Genomic DNA, 22,504 nt, shown 5'->3' on the forward strand with positions numbered 1-22,504 from the left:
AGCTTGAGTTGCCTGTCTTATAACAAGAAATTAAACAACAAATCTTTCCAAGTTAGAGAATTATTATCAAAAACTATTATGTTGATTGTGAAGCAACAGGTTTGGCAAGTGGTCTCTGAGCTAGGAAGATCCATACATGGTGATCAAAGCAATATTTGGAAATTCATATATGTTGGAGACGTTGAAAGGTGAGCATCTTCCAAGAGCAATTAATGGGAGGTACCTGAAAAAAATATTTCTCAAGTGTTTGGCAAGAAGCTTAAGTGTTGTGCAAACAATGGCCTATATACAATATCGCCTTTAGAACAAATATGTTTGATGCATGCATCGCCCTTAGAACAAAAGTCGATGGCTTGATATTGTTGCTTGCTATCATGTGTTTTTAAAACTTGCATGTGCTTCACTTTAAAAATAGGGTGCATATATATGTTGACAACAAAAAGGGTAAGAATTTGTTTGAGAGATTGAGATGTCAGAAGGTTTGATAGATGTCAGAAGTTTTGACCTATGAGGCTCTCTGGTCTTGGGAGTTGGGTGTTGGAAGTACCAAAGTTTATGGAACTTCCAATGTTCCTAGGTATCGGGAGTTGGCCATCGAGAGTACCTACGTTTGGCAGAACTACCATTTGGTAGAAATTCTAGTATTTGTCGAAACTTCTGGCGATTGTCGAAACTTCCGATGTCCCCTGTCCAAATCTAGCCCTTCCCAATTCAGATCCAAACTCCTCTGATCCTGTGGGAAACTTGCAAATTTGTTTTGGAAAGGTTTACTATTGGGATAAGACCACCCCCTCTATATATATCAGAGGATCATGGCCGATTGAGGTACAACCACACACAATCGACAAAAAATCAATCTACTACATTCTCCTACCTTTTACTCTTCCAATCCCCCTGTTGTCCGGTGTCTCTCTCGACGAGGTTCATCGGTGTTCTAGGTGGCTTCGCCGACCCTACAACCTCGCCATGCCCCTCTCTGTCAGGTTTTCTTAGGAGGTGTTTGCGAGCTTTTTGGGCGAAGAAGTGTCAAATTGGCATGGTCATTTTGTTGGTCGGCCTTATTGTCTTGACCTATCTCCGCTATGTGCTAGGTCGTGTATGACCTCGGGCTTGGTAACCCTAGCTGGTGACCCTAATTGGTGTCAACAGTGCCTTAAACAAATCATCGCACATTTAGGATTATGCAAAGAAGTGAAAAAACTAACAAATAGCTCTTATATATAAATATAGCACTTTGTCCATAGTTACATCTTGTGCAATCTCTATGCTTTGGAGTCTTCACTTTGCAGCCCATGATTGCTACGTACAATAATTAGCTAAAGCGGAATGGGAATAGATTAATGTAAGAGCTCCTTCCCGAACAACCCAGCAATTGCTCGGCCAGGATCTTCCTGCGTCAGTAGGGATTCTCCTACCAAAACTTGAAAACACGAATGACAACCAATTAGAAATGTATGTACATGAAAGGATCAAGATGCCCAAGAGGGGGGGTGAATTGGGCTAATTCTAAATTCTCTTGCAATAATCAAATCCTACGGATAGCCCAATTAACCCCTTGTGCCTAGAAAAGTGTTTATATCAAACTAATGCACAACAACCTCTCAACCTATGTTCCAAACTTACTCTAGCAAGCAATTCTATGGATGTAAAACAAGTATTGAATTGCTCAAAGTAAATACTCAAAGTAAGTGCTCAAAGTAAGTAGAGAGAGAAAGGAACGCGGCGATGTTTTGCCGAGGTATCGGAGAGTCGCCACTCCCCACTAGTCCTCGTTGGAGCACCCACGCAAGGGTGTAGCTCCCCCTTGATCCGCGCAAGGATCAAGTGCTCTCTACGGGTTGATTCTTCGACACTCCGTCGCGGCGAATCACCCAAAACCGCTCACAACTTGAGTTGGGTCACCCACAAGCTCCGCCGGGTGAACACCAAACTCCCAATCACCACCAAGCCGTCTAGGTGATGGCGATCACTAAGAGTAACAAGCACGAACTCTCACTTGACCACGCGAAGCCTAATGAGAAGATGGATGCACACTTTGCTACTCTTGATTTGCTAGTGAGGCTACTCTCTTGGATTCTCAAATCACAAACACCTCACTAGGATCTTGCTCTTCTTGGCACTCACAAACGTGTTTCTCAGCTGTTGGAATGAGCAAAAGATGCTCCACTCACGAGTGGAGCTTCTATTTATAAGCCAGCCTGAAAAACTAACCGTTATGAGCTTCTGTGGGATGACCGGACGCTCCGGTCGTGATGACCGGACGCTCCGGTCAGTTCAACCCGCGAACCAGCATTCAAGTGATGACCGGACGCTGTCAGGGTCCAGTCAGTACCGACCGGACGCGTTCGGTCGCTCTTGGATGCTTACTGTAAATGACCGGACGCTGGATACTCAGGGTCCGGTCACACTGACCGGACGCGTTCGGTCACACTTTTCCAAGTCTAGACCCTTACTGGAGTTGACCGGACGCTGGCCCTCAGCGTCCAGTCACATGACCTCCCAGCGTCCGGTCACACCAGACTTGATCTTCTCGGTCAAATGAACTGACCGGACCCTGCGGCCAGCGTCCGGTCGCACCGGAGCCAGCGTCCGGTCAGTATTTGACCCTCCATTCACTTCCAACTTCCGAACATATGTGAATGAAGCTTGCTCCAAAGGATCTTAGGCATTCATAGGAGCTACCTAGAGCTAGTTTTAACAAGTGTGCACCACACCTAACTCACTAGACTCAACTAGGTCAAGCTACCCGTTCATACCCCCCTTCATAGTACGGCCAAAGGAAAAAACAAAGTCCTAAACTACTCTAAGTGTCTCTCCAACTTCAATCGACACTTAGAACTAGTTATCCTTAACCTTGTCGTCCATCCTTTGAAAACCGAAACGATTTCCATCGTAGGGGCATGACAACCTCGATTGCCCAATTGATCTCCATTACCATGACCTAACTTAATTGCCTCTGCAAAACACACGTTAGTCATAGTAATCTTGTATTGACATTAATCACCGAAATCCAACTAGGGGCCTAGATGCTTTCAATCTCCCCCTTTTTGGTGATTGATGACAATACCACCTCGAGTATGTTATGGAGTGAGGTTTTTGATGGGCTTGGTTCATATAAGCTTTTGTCAATAAGAACAAAAGAGTTAGTCAAGCTTATATGACCCAAGCCAACACAATGTACTCAAAGGATATGAATTAAGCATGAGTACAAATAACAAAGCTCATTTGCTTCGAAGTAAAAACGCGGAAGCAAAAGCAAATGAGCATTCCACAAGTGATATGACATATAGATAAAGCAAAGTAGAAATCACACATGTCAAATATCACAATCATGTAGATAGTACTATCACATGTATATATAATAGTATGCATGAAAGAAAACACACAAATGCATAAGTAATAGTGTATCACACAAATAAAACTCTAAATGTATATAATAAACTAATACTAGATAACTAGCTCCCCCTAAAACTCGCTCCCCCTATGTCTACATACTCAAACCCTCTCCCCCTTTGGCGTCAAACACCAAAACCTAAGGGTCAGTCGGCGGGGCTGCAGCGGACGAGTCGGGCGCTGAAGTACGTGGAGCAAGATGGAACTGGGCGCCATCATCATCTGACCCTGAGCTCTGAACTGACTGACCCTCTGAAACAGGAAGAGTCGCTGAAGCGGTCTGGGTCTGAGCTGGTGCTGGTGCTGCCTGTGAAGCTGCAAGTATGTCTGTCGTAGGATCTGACAAGGCGACAGACGAGGGGAGCCTCTGAGTGGTCATGATAGCTGGAGCTGCTGTAGACGGACCGGCAGTATGCATGTGAGGCAGAGTAGGCATGCCAGTCAACTCGCTGAATGATGCTCCAAGACTCCTGGAGACTGACGACTCAGGCACGAATAGCGAGGAAGTCTGCTCTGGTGAGAAACCCGTGTGATAAGGAGTGAACTGCGGGGCTACACTAGGTGAAGCTAACCACTGGGACACCTGTACAGGAGGTGAAGTAAACTGAGCTGGAGGCTGTCCCTGACTCTGAAGCCCGATGGGCTGTACTGCTAGAGTCGTTGAAGTGGTAGGAGGCTGTGCAAGCTGGGGCGAAGTCTGTGGCAGTGGAATCCCAATGGCTGTCACTACATGCTGCATGAATCCCATGAGCTGCTGCTGCATAAGTAACTGCTGGTGCTGAAGGAGCTGCTGCTGCTGCTGAAACTCGTCCTGACGAGCCTGAAACTGAGCGAAGTTTGTAGCTGTCTCCTGTGCCTGTCGTGTCTGATCCTGCTGCATCCGCTCAAGAATAGCAATGAGAGCGGGGTCTGTCTGTGGAGCTGGTGGAGCAGAACTGGAGCTACCTGCCTCTGCATCATGTCTGCGTGGAGGCATCTAAGGTATAGGCTGGTAGTCGTCGTCGGAGCTATCACTGTACTCACTCACCTCCTGCTGTGCCTCTAGCTCCGCCTCCTCAGTGGCTGCAATCCCTCTGATGATCTCGTCCTGCTGAGCTGCAGACTCTGGCACATCGGGGCGACGGCTAGGCTGACTGGGTGCCTGAGGAGTGGCGTGTCTGATCCTCTGTGACAGGTTGTAAGCTAGGAACTCTGTAGTGGCACCTGTATACTCATCCATCATGCCAGGGGGCTTATCAATCACAACTCTGCGGATGAGGAACGTGATCCAGTGAGCATAGGGAAGCTGCCTGTGACCCTTGAATCCCTCAGCAATAGTATCCTCCATCTCTGAAAGAAGGAGGTCCCAGATGTCAAACACTGTCATCTGCATGATGGCATTGAGAAGCCAGAGCTATAAGCGAGTCAGGCCCTCCCTGTATCCCAACCTGGGAAGCAGTGTCCTCCTGATGATGGCCTCTAGTATCCTCGCTGTAGGAGTCAAGTCACTGGGGTTCCTGCTCGACCCCTCACCAAATGGCTCCTTGAAGCAATGGCGCACTAAGTCTGTAGGGGGCACCAACCCTCCATGAGGACGCCTGGGAGGCTCCTGATGTCCATAGCAAACCTCATGCATCCTTACAGGCTGCTCCTGTAGTCTCAGTATCTCTCTGGCCCTGCTACTCATCACTCTATAGTCTTTGCCGTTGAAGGCAAAGTGAATGAATCTATGATGAGGATCGATGTAGAGCGAGGCATAAAACTGACGAACCCAAGAAGGTACATATATCCCTGTCCGTCCAATCAGATCTGACAGTCCTGGCAAATATGACAAGTATTGCCGAATGCCCTCTCCGGCTGCTGCCACAATGGACTCTATCGGACAGACCCTCTGTGATCTGAACACTGCCCCACTGTTTAGATATGCATTGTAGAAATCCTCCTGCAGTGGCATGTAGAACCCCTCAGCTGCTCTCTCATCCCTCCTCGGAGGGAACCAAACCTCAAACTCAACAAACCGCAGCTGCTGAACTTGCTTGGCTATAGCGGCCCTCAAGTCGAGGTGAACCACTGGAGGCGGACCCTGTGGTCTGGGCGGAGGGTGTGAACCCCTGCGCCGTGTAGCTGGCCTCGGTGGAACTGCAGCACTGGTATGACTCGAGCGGCGTAGCTGAGGTGCCGGCTTGGTCTCCTGACTCTCCTGAGTCTCCTAGGCTAGCTGAGGCTCTGCTGGTGGAGGCTGCTGCTGTGCTGACGGACCCTCCTCAATGGCAACCCGTCGTCCTGCAAACGTGGCAGTCCCTGCTGGACTACCATGACGACGCTCAACCTCCTCAATCGCAGCTCTGACTGCGGGTGAAACTGGCTGATCTGCAATGATAACTCCGCTGCGGGTGCCACCTCTCTCGGCACGCTCTGCGGCCTCTGCAACAGCTGCTGCTCTGGCTATCTCTGCGTCGGGGTACTTCCGCTTCTTGGATGTTACTTGCTTGGTTGATTTGCCCTTGGATCCGGCTGGCTGACGAGGCGGGGGCCTCCGATCATCTTCACCTAGGCCACCACCAACATTCTTGGTGCGAGCCATCTGAACTGACAAGATGGTGAACTGTCGCTGATGAAGATCGACTGTCAAACTGCTGCTTTTGAGGCTTGGCCTCGATCCTTACTCGCGAGCTTGGCTCCGAGTTTACTGCCAACTGCCAATTGAACCACAACGGAACCGACTCGCTGCACGATAGAATAGATGGATATACAAATAAATACCATATGTCTAATAGATGCGAAAACCTAGCAGAGAAAGCAATGTAGATGCGAAATTGAATCGAATGGCTTTCTACCTGACGATCAGCGAACCGAGAATAGATAAGATGTCACGTGGGGGATCTCGGAACCGGTTAGGGTTAGGTCAAACGCCCTGAATGCAATGGGGAATCAATGTAATTAGAATTTGATCTAGGTCACAGTTGGAGATCAAGATTGAACCACAAGATTTGCCTTACCAAACAATGGGAAGATAGGGCAAGATCACTTGGCGAGGATTTTCAGCCTTGGCACCGATGGAACAACGAGCTTGGGTGCGAGAAGGCCGGCGAGGAGCTGAGCAGGCGGTGGCTTGCGAGACGGCGACGTGTGGCTGCGACTGGCCGGCGGTGGCGCGGGGCAGGGGCATGGAGACGCGCGGCACGAGGCTGACACGGGGGCCGGGCGAGGTGGCGCGACGGTCGGCGCGAGGGACGGCGGCGACCCGGCGCTTGGGCTGGTGGCTGCGGCGGCGTGGCTAGGCAAGAGGTGGCGGCTTGGCTGCGGGCTCACGGTGGCTCGGGTTAGGTCAAGGAAGAAGAATGAAGGTTCGGATAAATAACCCCCAAAACACGACAGAAAAGGAAAGGGGAAAAGAGTCCTTGACGCGCGAGATCCACTGACCGGACGCTCCGGTGGTAGCGACCGGATGCTACCACCCAGCGTCCGGTCGATTCCAGAGAGGTCCGAATCCTCTAAAATTGCGACCGGACGCGTCCGGTGGTCCATGACCGGACGCAGGCAGGGTTCGGTCAGTTTAACTTTGTCATCCTCCGATCGACCGGACGCTGAGCCCTTTCTGACCAGACGCACAGACGCAGCGTCCGGTCACTCCTTCAACAGCAGTTCACCTCCTGTGAACTGACTGGACGCTGAACAGCAGCGTCCGGTGCAGCGTCCGGTGCACCATTTCCAGCAATCCTTCATCCTTCCTTCGCACTGCCTGTTCCCAATCAAGTCCCAACTTGAATAAGATCCAAATAAACACCAATTGGGACTGATGTGAGTGACCTCTCTCAAACCCTCATATTTTTCAAAGTATTTTGCCTTAGGCTATAATTCTTTTTAAGAAAATAGGCAACAAGAGGGCAAATGGAACAAAACGACAAAACAACATTCATGCATATGTAATGCTTGTAAGTAAATCTAGTTGCTTGTCAAGTTTGATCCAAGGTTAAGCTTCTTCACACGCTTTTCGGCGGTTATCTTAACCATGTTAGACAAGCCCTATATGCATTGCTACAAATTAAACATGTTGTATATTACAATGAATGCAAGGGACAACACAAGCTCAATTTTTAGTGAAGTTACTAAAATCAAGTACATTGAGCTCGTTCCGCAATCTATAAAATGTAGCCTCATCTAGCGGTTTAGTGAAGATATCCGCTAATTGATCTTCGGATCTTACACCTTCTAGTGATATATCATTTTTAGCTACATGATCTCTTAGAAAGTGATGGCGGATATCTATATGCTTGGTGCGAGAGTGTTGAACCGGATTATTTGCAAGTTTTACCGCACTTTCATTGTCACACAAAAGAGGTACTTTCTCTAGAGCTATTCCATAGTCTAGTAAAGTTTGTTTTATGTATAATATTTGTGCACAACAAGCACCCGCGGCAATGTATTCCGCTTCGGCGGTGGACAAAGCCACACTATTTTGTTTCTTGGAGGACCAAGACACAAGTGATCTACCAAGCAAATGGCACCCTCCGGATGTGCTCTTTCTATCAACTTTGCATCCGGCGTAATCCGAATTGGAATAGCCAATTAATTCAAATAAAGCTCCTTTGGGATACCAAAGGCCAATGCTTGGTGTGTGCTTAAGATACCTAAGGATTCTTTTTACGGCAATTAAATGAGTTTCCTTAGGACTAGCTTGAAATCTAGCACACATACACACACTAAACATGATGTCGGGCCTAGATGCGGTTAAATATAACAAGCTACCAATCATGGAACGGTAGAGAGTTTGATCATCCGAGTTACCTCCCTCATCTAGGTCGAGATGTCCATTGGTAGGCATTGGGGTCTTGATTGGCTTACATTCATCCATCTTGAATCTCTTGAGAAGATCTTTTGTGTATTTCTCTTGAGAGATGAAGATGCCTTCTTTCATTTGCTTGACTTGAAAACCAAGAAAGAATGTAAGCTCACCAATCATTGACATCTCGAACTCCTTAGACATCAATTCACCAAATTCTTTGCATGAGTCTTCATTTGATGATCCAAAGATGATATCATCAACATATACTTGACAAATGAAGATATGCCCATCAAGCTTCTTGGTGAATAGTGTGGTGTCGACCTTCCCAATGGTGAAGCCCTTCTCAATAAGGAAGTCCCGAAGGCGCTCATACCAAGCTCTTGGGGCTTGCTTAAGCCCATATAGTGCCTTGGACAACCTATAAACATGATTAGGATATCTAGGGTCTTCAAACCCGGGAGGTTGATCAACATAGACTAGTTCATTAATAAAGCCATTTAAGAATGCACTTTTCACATCCATTTGATATAGTTTCATTTCATGATGTGATGCATATGCAAGAAGGATACGGATGGCTTCTAATCTTGCAACCGGTGCAAAAGTTTCTCCAAAATCTAGACCTTCAACTTGAGAGAACCCCTTTGCCACTAGTCTTGCCTTGTTCCTCACAATCAACACCTTGATCATCTTGCTTGTTGTGGAACACCCACTTTGTTCCAATGACTCTTGCATCTTTTGGTCGCTCTTCAAGATTCCAAACTTCATTGCGAGTGAAGTTGTTCAACTCTTCATGCATGGCATTGATCCAATCCAGATCTTTAAGAGCATCTTCTACCTTGGTAGGCTCATAGCAAGAGACAAAAGAGTGATGAGCAATAAATGAAGTAAGCTTTTGAGATCGAGTCATCATCCCCTTTGTTGGACTCCCTATGATGAGATCTTGTGGATGATCTTGTAGGAGAGGTGTATTTCTTCTATTGACCACTTGAGGAGGAGGTTGTGGAGCATCAACATCTTGTGCTTGTACCACCATTTGCTCATGGGAGATATGAGTATCTTCATTTTCTACTCTCCCAACTTTTTCACCATCTTGTGGTACATTTGATGAAGAAGGTTGGTTAATGACTTGTACATCATCTTCATCATCTTTTGGCTTGATGTCTCCCACCGGAATATTCTTCATAGCCTCCCTCAATGGTTCATCACCTACATCATCAAGATTCTCATGTGCTCCTTGGGAGCCGTTAGATTCATCAAATTCCACATCATATGTTTCTTCAACCAAGCTGGTGGCATGATTAAATACTCTATATGCTTTGGACTTCAATGAGTAACCAACAAGAAAGCCTATATCGCAACGCCTTTGAAACTTCCCTAGGTGTTGCCGCTTCTTGTAGATGTAGCACTTGCAACCAAACACCCTAAAGAAGGAGACGTCCGGCTTCTTCCCATTGAGCAACTCATATGGAGTCTTGACAAGGAACTTTTGAAGAAATAGGCGATTTGATGCATAACATGCGGTGTTGATTGCTTCCGCCCATAGAGCTTCGGGGTGTTGTACTCATCTAGCATTGTCCTTGCAAGAGTGATCAAAGTCCGGTTCTTCCTCTCAACTACACCATTTTGTTGAGGAGTATAGGTTGCGGAGACTTCATGTTTGATTCCAACTTCATCACAATAAGCTTCTATATTTGTGTTGTCAAACTCTTTGCCATTGTCACTTCTTATCTTCTTGAGCTTCACTTCAAATTCATTTTGAGCTCTCTTGGCAAACTTCTTGAAACAAGATGCAACTTCGGATTTATCATGAAGGAAGAACACCCATGTATATCTTGAATAGTCATCCACAATCACAAGACAATAGAGATTTCCTCCCAAACTCTTGTATGTTGTTGGTCCAAATAAATCCATGTGTAGGAGTTCTAGCACTCTTGTGGTTGACATGAAAGCTTTGGTTGGATGAGTGTTTGCAACTTGCTTGCTGGCTTGACATGCACTACAAAGCTTGTCCTTCTCAAACTTCACATCCTTCAACCCTCTCACCAAATCATTCTTCATAAGCTTCTTGAGTGAGCTCATCCCAACATGAGCAAGTCTTCTATGCCATAGCCACCCAAGTGTTGTTTTGGTGAATAGGCAAGTCTTCAAGTTTGCATCTTCGGAGGTGAAGTCAACTAGATATAAGTTGTTGTATCTAAATCCATTGAATATCACTTGATTGTCATCTACCTTGGATACAACCACCTCCTTCTCGGTGAATAAGCATTGAAAGCCAAGATCACACAATTGCCCAACGGATAGCAAGTTGAAGCTCAATGAAGCAACATAGAGCACATTGGAGATGGAATGATCATTTGATATTGCCACTTTGCCCAATCCTTTAACCTTGCCCTTTGAATTATCTCCAAATATTATTTTCTCTTGTCCATCTACCTCTTCATCTAGTGAGGTGAACATACGAGGATCACCGGTCATATGTTGAGTGCAACCACTATCAATAACCCAATGACTTCCACCGGTCTTGTAGTTCACCTACACACAAGAGATTCAAGCTTTAGGGATCCAAGCTTGTTGAGGGCCCTTCACCTTCTCAACAAGTGACTTAGCCACCCAAATTTTCTTAGGCCTACTCTTGTTGGGGGGACCCAAGAACATGACTTTCATCTTTCCACTCGAATCTTTTCTAAGCATGTAGTGAGCATTGAAAGCAAAGGGTCTAGCATGCTTGGGCAAGGGTTGTGGCGGTGGAGTTTGACACTCATGAGCAAAATGGCCTTCTTGTCCACATTCAAAACATCTCTTTGGCTTTGGCTTTGGCTTTGATTGTTGGTGTTGAGCTTGAGCCTTCTTCTCTACACTTGCCATATATCCAATGCCACTTCTATCCATCTTCATGATGGTATTCATGAGTAGCTCACTTTGGAGATGCTTGCCCCTAGCAAACTTGCTCAATCCCACCTTGAGATGCTTTTTCTCCATCTTGAGCTTCTTGTTCTCTTCCTTGAGAAGATCATTGTTCTTCTCCTCCTTGAGTTTCTTGACTTCTTCTTTTAACTTCTCATTTTCAAGGATCACCTCTTTGTCATGATCAAGAGTTTCTAGCACAATGGTGTTGTGACTTTTCATTTCTTCAAGATCTTTCATGAGCTTCTCATTGTTACTCTTGAGCTTGACATACTCATCATAGTCATTGCACTCAACCACTTGCTTGCCCTTGCTACTAGATCCATGCTCAATGCTTTCATCAATTAAATCATCACATGAGGTAGCTATATCAATCTTAACAACATGGTTAGTAGCATCATGTGGCTCATTTGGTAAGAATTCTTGTGCAATAATAAGGGTATCATAATTGATCTTTAGAGTTGCATATTCATCTTTTAGCTTATTGTGACTAGTGATAAGCTCATTGTGCACCCACTCAAGTTTATCATTTTTATCTTTAAGCTCTTTCTTAGAAGATTTGAGCTCCTTGAGTTTGGATGATATAGAATCATTTGTTTCTTTGAGCTCATCATTAGCCTTTTCTAATGTGTCACATTTAGCTAAGAGTGAGTCATTTTTAGCATCAAGTTTTTCATTTGTAGCTCTACTCTTTCTAATGATCTTAGTATATTTTCTTAGTATTTTGACAAGATCATCATAGGTAGGTGAGTCATCATCATCGCTATCACTATTATCATCACTAGCATGTTCATCATCACTACTATCATCACTCTTAGTTACCTTGCGTTCACCTTTGGCCATAAGACATAGGTGTGTAGAGGATGATGGCGATGGTGGTGGTGAAGATGCAAGATCAATAGCAATGGCGGCCACCTTTTCATCGTCACTATCATCATCGGATGATCCACTTGATGAATCAATGTCTGTGAGCCGATCACCGACAATATAGGCCTTGCCACTCTTCTTCTTCTTGTAGAATTCCCTCTTTTTGCCATCTCTCTTCTTGTATGGCTTGTTCTTCTTCTTTTCATCTTCATCACTTGAATCATCTTTCTTGCCCTTGTTCTTGAGCTTGTCTTTCTTGGGCTTTGTGCATTGATGAGCTAGATGACCAAGTTCGCCACAATTGTAGCAATCCATCTTGGAGATTGGCTTTCTTCTTGAGCTAGTGAAGAACTTCTTCTTCTTGCCATCAAACTTGATGCCACTCTTGTTTAGCCTTTTTAGCATCTTGGTGGTCTTCTTCACCATGAGGGCAAGGCTTTCTTCATCATCTTCATCACTTGAGCTCTCATACTCAAGTCTTGCTTTGCCCTTGTCTTGGCTAGCTTTGAATGCCAAGTCCTTCTCTTTCTTCTTTGTAGAGGATGAGCCATCTTGTGGTGTGATGTGCATGTACATCTCATGAGCATTGATCTTTCCCAAGATTTGTGTCGGTGTAGCGGTGGAAAGATCACCTTGATGTAGCACGGTCACAATGTGCCCATATTTATCAATAGGGAGGACACTCAAGATTTTTCTCACAACATCGGATGGTGACATTTGAGTAAGTCCAAGCCCATTGACTTCCTCTACAAGAACATTTAATCGAGAATACATCTCATTAGCACTTTCTTTGGGAAACATCTCAAAAGAATTTAGCTTTTTAATCACAAGATGATAGCATTCCTCACGCTCACTCTTGGTTCCCTCATGGAGTGCACAAACGTCCGACCATAGAGCATGGGCGTCTTTGTGGTTCCTTACACGATTGAACACCTCTTTGCAAAGGCCTCTAAAAATGGTGTTGCGAGCCTTTGCATTCCATTTCTCATAATTCACTTTATCGCCTTGAAGTTGTGCGGCATTCCTAGGTGCGGGGAACCCTTGAGAGGCGGCTCTAAGAATTCCAACATCTAGAGCTTCTAAGTATGCCTCCATGCGGATTTTCCAATATGGAAAATCATCTCCCTCAAAGATAGGAGGAGGTCCATCCCCGTGAGACATCTTGCTCTAAGCGATTAAGCTTAAAAAGTGAGCACGAGGCTCTGATACCAATTGAAAGGATCAAGATGCCCAAGAGGGGGGGTGAATTGGGCTAATTCTAAATTCTCTTGCAATAATCAAATCCTACGGATAGCCCAATTAACCCCTTGTGCCTAGAAAAGTGTTTATATCAAACTAATGCACAACAACCTCTCAACCTATGTTCCAAACTTACTCTAGCAAGCAATTCTATGGATGTAAAACAAGTATTGAATTGCTCAAAGTAAATACTCAAAGTAAGTGCTCAAAGTAAGTAGAGAGAGAAAGGAACGCGGCGATGTTTTGCCGAGGTATCGGAGAGTCGCCACTCCCCACTAGTCCTCGTTGGAGCACCCGCGCAAGGGTGTAGCTCCCCCTTGATCCGCGCAAGGATCAAGTGCTCTCTACGGGTTGATTCTTCGACACTCCGTCGCGGCGAATCACCCAAAACCGCTCACAACTTGAGTTGGGTCACCCACAAGCTCCGCCGGGTGAACACCAAACTCCCAATCACCACCAAGCCGTCTAGGTGATGGCGATCACTAAGAGTAACAAGCACGAACTCTCACTTGACCACGCGAAGCCTAATGAGAAGATGGATGCACACTTTGCTACTCTTGATTTGCTAGTGAGGCTACTCTCTTGGATTCTCAAATCACAAACACCTCACTAGGATCTTGCTCTTCTTGGCACTCACAAACGTGTTTCTCAGCTGTTGGAATGAGCAAAAGATGCTCCACTCACGAGTGGAGCTTCTATTTATAAGCCAGCCTGAAAAACTAACCGTTATGAGCTTCTGCGGGATGACCGGACGCTCCGGTCGTGATGACCGGACGCTTCGGTCAGTTCAACCCGCGAACCAGCATTCAAGTGATGACCGGACGCTGTCAGGGTCCGGTCAGTACCGACCGGACGCGTCCGGTCGCTCTTGGATGCTTACTGTAAACGACCGGACGCTGGATACTCAGGGTCCGGTCACACTGACCGGACGCGTCCGGTCACACTTTTCCAAGTCTGGACCCTTACTGGAGTTGACCGGACGCTGGCCCTCAGCGTCCGGTCACATGACCTCCCAGCGTCCGGTCACACCAAACTTGATCTTCTCGGTCAAATGAACTGACCGGACCCTGCGGCCAGCGTCCGGTCGCACCGGAGCCAGCGTCCGGTCAGTATTTGACCCTCCATTCACTTCCAACTTCCGAACATATGTGAATGAAGCTTGCTCCAAAGGATCTTAGGCATTCATAGGAGCTACCTAGAGCTAGTTTTAACAAGTGTGCACCACACCTAACTCACTAGACTCAACTAGGTCAAGCTACCCGTTCATACCCCCCTTCATAGTACGGCCAAAGGAAAAAACAAAGTCCTAAACTACTCTAAGTGTCTCTCCAACTTCAATCGACACTTAGAACTAGTTATCCTTAACCTTGTCGTTCATCCTTTGAAAACCGAAACGATTTCCATCGTAGGGGCATGACAACCTCGATTGCCCAATCGATCTCCATTACCATGACCTAACTTAATTGCCTCTGCAAAACACACGTTAGTCATAGTAATTTTGTATTGACATTAATCACCGAAATCCAACTAGGGGCCTAGATGCTTTCAATACAAACCACTCTAAGACACCACATTGACACATTATATGTGGAAATACACCATAAAACCCTCGGCAAAGCCTAAAAAACCCTCGGCAAAGGGTTTGCCAAGTGTCGACACTCGGCAAACGACACTCGGCGAATTTTAGTCGGCAAACAGACTTTGCCGAGTGTTTTTTATCGGGTACTCGGCAAAGACTTCGCCGAGTACCGAAAAAACACTCAGCAAAGATTTACACTCGACAAAATAAAAATGCGAAAAAACCTAAAAATAATAGCAAAAAACCCCAAATTTTTTTTTCGGGGGAGGCCACCACCGGCCAGCGCGCACCCGCCTCCATTGAAGTCGCTGCATTTTTTGCGCAAAATTCGCGGCTAATGCGGCTAGCGGGATTCGAACTCACGACCTCTTCCTAGCGCATCTACTGCTCTACTACTGCACTACACTATCACCTGTGTCTAGATTTCGTTATCTATCCTCATATATTATACTAAACCGAGAGTAAATTGCTTGTTTAAGGCCCTAAACGAATTCAAATCAAAAAGTGGTCAACTACAAAGTTTCATAACTTTTTGAGATCTACAATTTTCATTTAGGAAGTTTTTCCATCCGAGGTCGTTTGAAAAATTTGAATTTCAAATTTGAGAGATTCAAACGTAGTTTTGCATGATAAGATGATTTCAAATCAAAAAGTTATCAACTACATAGTTTCATAACTTTTGGAGATCTACAATTTTCATTTAGGAAGTTTTTTCATCCGATGTCTTTTAAAAAATTCAAATTTTCAAATTTTCAAATTCAAATGTTGTTTTTGCATGACAAAATGATTTCAAATCAAAATGTTGCCAACTATAAAATTTCATAACTTCTCAAGATCTACAAAGTTTATTTTGGTCATTTGTTCATCCGACATAGTGGTAGTAACATTGTTCACAAATCTTATATATCTCTCTTCTACTTTGATGAAACTAATATGAGAGATATGAGAGATATAGATTTTATGAACAACGTTATTGTCGCTTTGTCAAATGAAGAAATGACCAAAATAAACTTTGTAGATCTTGAGAAGTTATACAATTTATAGTTGAAAAGTTTTTCATTTGAATTCATTTAGGGCCTTAAAAATTAATTTGAAAAACTGATTTGTCGAGGGCCAAAAAAAATGCACACAGCAAAATGCCTCTTTGCCGAGTGCCAAAACAAGGCACTCGGCAAACTCCATCTTTGCCGAGTGCCAGAAAAAAGACACTCGGCAAACTAAGAGTAAATTGCTTATTTGAGGCCCTAAATGAATTCAAATAAAAAAGTGGTCAACTACAAAGTTTCATAACTTTTTGAGATCTACAATTTTCATTTAGTAAGTTTTTCCATCGGAGGTCGTTTGAAAATTTTGAATTTCAAATTTGAGAGATTCAAACGTAGTTTTGCATGATAAGATGATTTCAAATCAAAAAGTTGTCAACTACATAGTTTCATAACTTTTGGAGATCTACAATTTTTATTTAGGAAGTTTTTCCATCCAAGGTCTTTTGAAAAATTCAAATTTTAAAATTTTCAAATTCACACGTCGTTTTTGCATGACAATATGATTTCAAATCAAAATGTTGCCAACTACAAAATTTCATAACTTATCAAAATCTACAAAGTTTAATTTGTTCATTTGTTCATCCGACATAGTGGTACTAACATTGTTCATAAATCTTATATATCTCTCTTCTACTTTCATGAAACTAACATGAGAGATGTAGATTTTATGAACAACATTATTGTCGCTTTGTCAAATGAAGAAATGACTAAAATAAACTTTGTAGATCTTGAGAAGTTATACAACTTTGTAGTTGAAAAGTTTTTCATTTGAATTCATTTAGGGCCTCAAAAATTGATTCGAAAAACTAATTTGCCGAGGGCCAAAAAAAAGTGCACACGGCAAAATGCCTCTTTGCCGAGTGCCACAACAAAGGCACTCGGCAAACTCCATCTTTGCCGAGTGCCAGAAAAAATGTACTCGGCAAAGACGAATTTTGTCGAGTGTTTTTTTTTTGCCAAGTGTATTTTATTTGGCACTCGGCAAAGACCGTCTTTGCCAAGTGCCCGATAAAATACACTCGGCAAAGCCTCCGGCACTCGGCAAAGTGCCGGTTTCCGGTAGTGATGCTTTGGGTTCTTATTACTTATACAAAAACTTTTAAAATCATCCATATGCCTAAATATGAAGAGCATATTTTGACACTTAATTACTATACCTTCTATCAAAATGAATGACTTAGAGAATTTACCGCGAAAACGCCAGCATTCTGCACATATGCCACGTCATCAGGAGTGAACAGCCCAGACTCGCTCACAACCTGTATGTAGAAACACGCATATCCATTGAGACTTAATACTTAATATCCAATTCTGAACTATTTAATTAATACAGAATTATACAAACAGTTGTATCAGATATATTATGTACTGAAGGAAACCAGTTGTATCAGATATGCATTATGATCCTGAACCTCTTTGTGTACCTTCGAGTTGTAATTAAGAAGTGCGTCATTTTCTAGATCTTATACCAAGTACAACATACTACATTGCATCATGAGAGTGATTGAGAATTAAAAACAAACCGTTGGAACACAAGGATCCTGTCAAGTTGGGATTGCCGAAAGTTACGTTGTTTTGAAGCGAAGACCTAGAGTACCTGTATTCGCTTCTTCTTGATGATGTCACCACGTTTCTCCAACAACATGTTTGTGTTGGCAGTATCGACTTCGAATGTCCCTGCAACGACGATGCCTTGGTGAAGAAAGGACGATAGCTAGCTCTAAACAAAATCTCTACAACTAAAAAGACCTAAATGTTATCGTTTTTGTCCCGCTAATCACCGCTTAGCCGCGCTAATCGCCCGCACGAGGCAATTTCCCTCCGACCCATACGGTAGTCCCCCTCACGTCGAACCTTGCATCCTCGCTCCCCACGATTCGCACGCTCCTCGCAATACCCGACTCGCCCCCGCCCCGTCCCTGTCACGCCAGGCGCTCGTCGACGAAGCCGGACACCACGACGCCACCCCGTACACGGCTCGGTGTAGACGGTTGAATGCGATTGGTTCCCCAATCTCCGCAGACGCTCCAACGCCCTCTGGTCCGGCCGCCAAGCCCGCCCGCCCCAATCCAGATCAGGTACGACGCCATGGCTCCTGGTGGCACGACGCCGTCGGCCCCTTGCCCGACAGAAGGTATGAACCGTGCCTGAGGATGTGGTATAATGTCTTTTATCCCAATTCACTTGTTCAAATCACTGAAAGTTATCAGCGGTAGGCAGCCACAATTTTTTTTTCATATTGTTGGTTTATGGCTGACCGTGGTTGGTCTTACCATCCCCAGCAAATCAGAGCTGCTCCCACGCGTGCTGCGCTTTGGACTGCCACTGCCGGGTCACTGTAAGGGCAACAAGGGCAGGCGCAAACACGGGTGTGAGGTTGCGGCGAATACAGCTGCTACACCGCATGAGAGAGGTAGGCGGCGTGTGATTTTTGTTCCCCGTTTAATTTTTGCTGCCAGCCCTGTGTGCTGCTCTTCACTAAAAGAACCATTACCCTACCGCCTAGGTGGGAATCAATGAATTATTGTGGTCATGGTGAGCCGGTTATGGTTCTGTGAATCATCGAAACAGCTTAATGGTTCTTTGTCTCTTTGAATCATTGAAACAGCTTAAAAGTTGTCTTTTTCTTTAACTTCAGCTCATTTTACTGATTTACCTGTCTGACCATATAGTGTAGATGCCATTCTTCGATTCCTTTGGTAGTTACTGTTTTTCAAAACTGAATGGAATTCTTCCTCCATTCTCGAAGCATCAATTTGTGTATATATTTGCCTTGCCATTTATTGCTTGATTCACTGTCTCCCTGGTATAGGGTTCTGCATTTCATACTGTCTTTGAATGAAACCGTACTTAGATCAGGTGGCTGCCTATATTTATCCAAAATTGATACTGATTATTTATCTCCAATACGATCTTCTCTTGATATCAATTTCACGAGCATATTTGGTAGATTTTGTCAAGTGCCATGCAGGTTTAAGTTAAATTGGTAAACAAGTCTCCAATACGATCTTCTCTTCATATCAATTTCACGAGAGAATTGAAGTAAGGTGATTGAGGATTTGAGGGACAACATTCTTATTATAAAATTTTTTGTCCCTTTCTTACCAATTTAGTTGTGTATAATGTCTTGGGATGATTAGGTTCTACACCTGTTCCTTTTTATGCAGTTGTGTATGTTCCTCTGATTTGACAAACTATTTGTTTTTTGTCCTTGTCTACCAGTGTGTTACTATGATAAATTAGCAGATCATACTTTTGATCCAAGTTTGCCTTTTCTTTTCCTCAGCTGTTGCCTGTTCTTTCCTGCTGTTCTTCACAGCGGTTTTCAGCTGGGATAACACATATATGGATCTAATCAAACATCATCCTTCTTGTAGGTGCTCTTCAATCCTTCAAGAAGTCTGGTGGTCAGCGATCCCCAACCATCTTTAAGGTAAAGTGTCTACCTGATACTTTGTTTCTGTCACTCGGACTTTTGCAGGAGGGCCAACTGACTGGTAAGATGAATTGCCATTTCATACTTGGCTTGGACTAGCTGCACTCAAAACCTAGTATCACTATTAGTTCTCCATAGTTTCATCAAGAATTTTGACACATAAATATACTGTATCAAATCATTGTTGATGGCTACTTGGCTAGGGCAAATCCTTCATTGCTTATCTGATTGGTAATGTGGCATCTCAAAACTTGAAATTTCAATAGTTGAGATCACTGTTACATCAAAGATCGTTCACTACCTTATCTAAGCGTAGGACCAATAGAACATTGACATGTTGGTTACTGCCTTTAAGATTTTATCGAGTGCTTAATATTTATTTTTTAGATATGTATATGGACTTATTACTACTCTTCTCATATATTAGTCTTAGACTGTCATGGCAGCTTCCTGAAAATTTACATGCCGCATTACAATATTCCTTGGTTTGTGGGATATGATAACTGCCAGTTCTTGACACGATTGTTACTTACAAATTGTTAAATTGCTATCAATAATTTTCCTTTATCTCTTCTTCCTTTCGGGATGGTAAAAGCTAATGCATGAGGCCATGAGGACAAAGAGAAGAGGGCAACAAAGGAAGATCTCGAATTGGTGTTATCAAATGGCTGTGTCTGCCAATAGTTTTTTCTTGATGAATGAGTCCCAACTCATACATGTATTTATAAACTCAATATAACTCACACAGGAGGCAATTGCCATATCACTGATCGGCTATAGCACTACACACATGGTGTACCAAAATGTTGATTTACCATAGGGTACTTATAGTTTGTGAATAATCCCCAGTTCTTACATGTCCGTATTGCTTGTCTATTTGGCATAGAAGGCACCTGGATGAAAGTGGATGGTGGCATAACGATCATTCAAGGAAGGGCACACCTAGCATCATATCACTGCATCAGTGCCTACTTGATCGAGGTATGAGATGATAATTGGGGTGCGAGCGGAGCGGCTGGGGTGGGTGTGTGGTAGTGAGGGGCAGAGGTGGTAGTTGCTGACCTTGGAACGGTTTGGAGGAGGCTGATGGCGGGGTTTGGTATCGGCATGGCGCTTGATGAAGGTGGTGATGGCAGTGGAATGGAAGCTAGGAGATGTAATGGGAGAGGAGAGCTAAGGGATGGGGCGGTTGACTCTTGATCCCACTATTAACGCAGACCGGTCGTGGCCTCTTGAAACGGGTCAGGACGTACAGTAGATGGATGTAGTGGAGTGAATGTCCAGAGATTGTATTGTATGTCATGAGTCCGTCATAAGATTCTATATATGTTTTACCCGTGTGATATATATCATAGAATTCTAAATAATACCCGTAGCAACGCACAGGCACTCAACTAGTATAATACAATATATAATTGATGTAACAATGGAATTGACGGAGCCAGAATAGAATATATATACCTAGACTGCGGTTGTTGATGCCGATAAGCTCAACACCATCTATCTTGAGGACGCGATCCAACTCCCTCTCATTATGAACCTAAATACATATATACAAACATGCAGGTAGAGTAATGTTTAGTATATATCGCAAATTAGATCGCATCGTTAAGGTGGTATGGCCCGTAAAAGATAAACTATATATATATTGTGGTAAACATATTATTGTCCCTCTATTTATTTTTATAAGGTGTATTCGAATTTGATTGTTTTAAAGACATACTATGACCATTGATCTCTCATTAATAATTATATTATATACGTTATTACAAACCAACATCTGACTAGTATCAATGATGATATATGGTTAATAATGTTTGCGATGTTAGACTTTGTATAATATAAAATCCCACGACATCCTGATCTGTTTTGAAATGAAGCGATTGTCATTGATGTACGTATATAATAAGTTGAACAGTGGATGATGAAAAACGTGCGTGTAAAAAAAAAAAAGAAACGATAGCGTAGAAGAAGGTAACCTCAACAAGAGCTGTCATTCCAAGACTCTTGCAAATGCGAACAAAGTAGGTGATGTCTATGTTCGGAAGCACGGCCGCCATCAGGAGGATCGCGTCGGCGCCTTTAGAACGCGCGTAGTAGATTTGCCAGACGTCGATGACGAACTCCTTGCACAGCAGAGGGCGCTGCATGCATTATCCGCACAGAAAGGCATGCAAAGTCAGGTGAGACAAACGAAAAAATTCAACTCGGATCTTGAGACGACCACACGTACAAGCATGTCTGCTTACATTCACACCAGAGTTGCGGACGGTCTCCAGGTTCTCAAAGCTCCCTTGAAAGTGCTTCTCGTCGGTGAGGATGCTCAGGCAGGCCGCGCCGTTCTTCTCGTAGGCATGCGCGATCTCCACCTGCCAAGAACTGGCAGCTCAGAATCCATGCAGCATGCATCGTACGTACGTACAGTCGTACAGTGACATATATAAGGAATACTGACCGGATCGAAGTGGTCCCTGAGCAGGCCCTTGCTGGGCGACGCCTTCTTGACCTCGGCGATGAGCGCGGGGACGCCGCCGTTACGGTGGCATGCCCCGCGCAGCGCCCGGAGAAAGTCCCTCGGTGGCGGCGCGAGCTCCGCGGCCGCGTTCACGTCGCTGAGCGGCGTCCGAGCCTTCCTCTGGATCACCTCCACCTCCTTGTCCCAGATGATCTGCTCGAGGATGTGGCGCGGGATGGCGCGGTCGGCGCCCGTGCCCTCGGAGGGGTACCTGGCGCGGAACCGGCGCCGGATCTGGATGCCCTGCGCGGCCGCGATGGCGTTCATGGACATGCCGCTCTCCCACTGGATCACCTCCGGCATGCTGAACAGCGGCGCGTCGTCCAGCGTGTACAACACCGCCGACGACAACGTTGACACCCAGTCCTGCTTGGTGGCGCTGCTGCTGCTGCTGCTGCACCTGCAGCGGAAGGCTTGACCGTTGCGTGGGGCGGGACTAATAAAGGACGAGGAGGAGAATGATGGCAAGAAGACGGCGGCCGGAACACATGTCCTGACGACGACCGATGTGGCGGTAGTAGCGGCGATGGAGGACTCCATTGCTGGTTGGTGGGTTACGTGCGTGAGGAGGGAGGGAGCGATCGGGATCGAAGAGGCGAACCGGATCGAGGACGCATGCGAGCGACAAGGTAGGAATTGAAGTGCACTAACTGCTCGGGTTATCCGCTTATCCGGTCGGTCTTGTCTTGTGTTCCCGTCTGCTCTGCCGTGCTGCGCGGAGCGCATTTTCCATTTATAGGCGTCAGTCATCAGTGGCGGA

At 44.9% G+C, this 22,504-nt stretch overlaps 2 protein-coding genes across 3 annotated transcripts; one reads left to right on the forward strand and one right to left on the reverse strand.

The window, feature by feature from the left end:
* Positions 1-1,306: 1,306 nt before the first annotated feature.
* On the reverse strand, positions 1,307-22,379 carry LOC136551579 (uncharacterized). The gene is made up of 7 exons (XM_066543127.1): positions 21,685-22,379; positions 21,479-21,598; positions 21,209-21,373; positions 20,691-20,769; positions 17,391-17,470; positions 16,984-17,052; positions 1,307-1,420 (listed from the first exon to the last, which is right to left on the reverse strand). The coding sequence occupies exons 1-7, from the start codon at positions 22,282-22,284 to the stop codon at positions 1,412-1,414; spliced, it is 1,122 nt and encodes a 373-aa protein (XP_066399224.1). The 5' UTR covers positions 22,285-22,379; the 3' UTR covers positions 1,307-1,411.
* On the forward strand, positions 17,691-20,233 carry LOC136551580 (uncharacterized). Of its 2 annotated transcripts, none has more exons than XM_066543128.1 (4): positions 17,691-17,927; positions 18,076-18,206; positions 19,171-19,226; positions 20,116-20,233. In XM_066543128.1, exons 1-4 carry the CDS (start codon positions 17,789-17,791, stop codon positions 20,219-20,221), a joined length of 432 nt encoding a protein of 143 aa, XP_066399225.1. In that variant the 5' UTR covers positions 17,691-17,788; the 3' UTR covers positions 20,222-20,233. The 2 variants fall into 2 exon arrangements, with proteins under 2 accessions (XP_066399225.1, XP_066399226.1); XM_066543129.1 differs by having other exon boundaries at positions 19,825-20,173.
* Positions 22,380-22,504: the final 125 nt, after the last annotated feature.

Source organism: Miscanthus floridulus, chromosome 4 (assembly GCF_019320115.1).
Source record: "Miscanthus floridulus cultivar M001 chromosome 4, ASM1932011v1, whole genome shotgun sequence".
NCBI lineage: Eukaryota > Viridiplantae > Streptophyta > Magnoliopsida > Poales > Poaceae > Miscanthus > Miscanthus floridulus.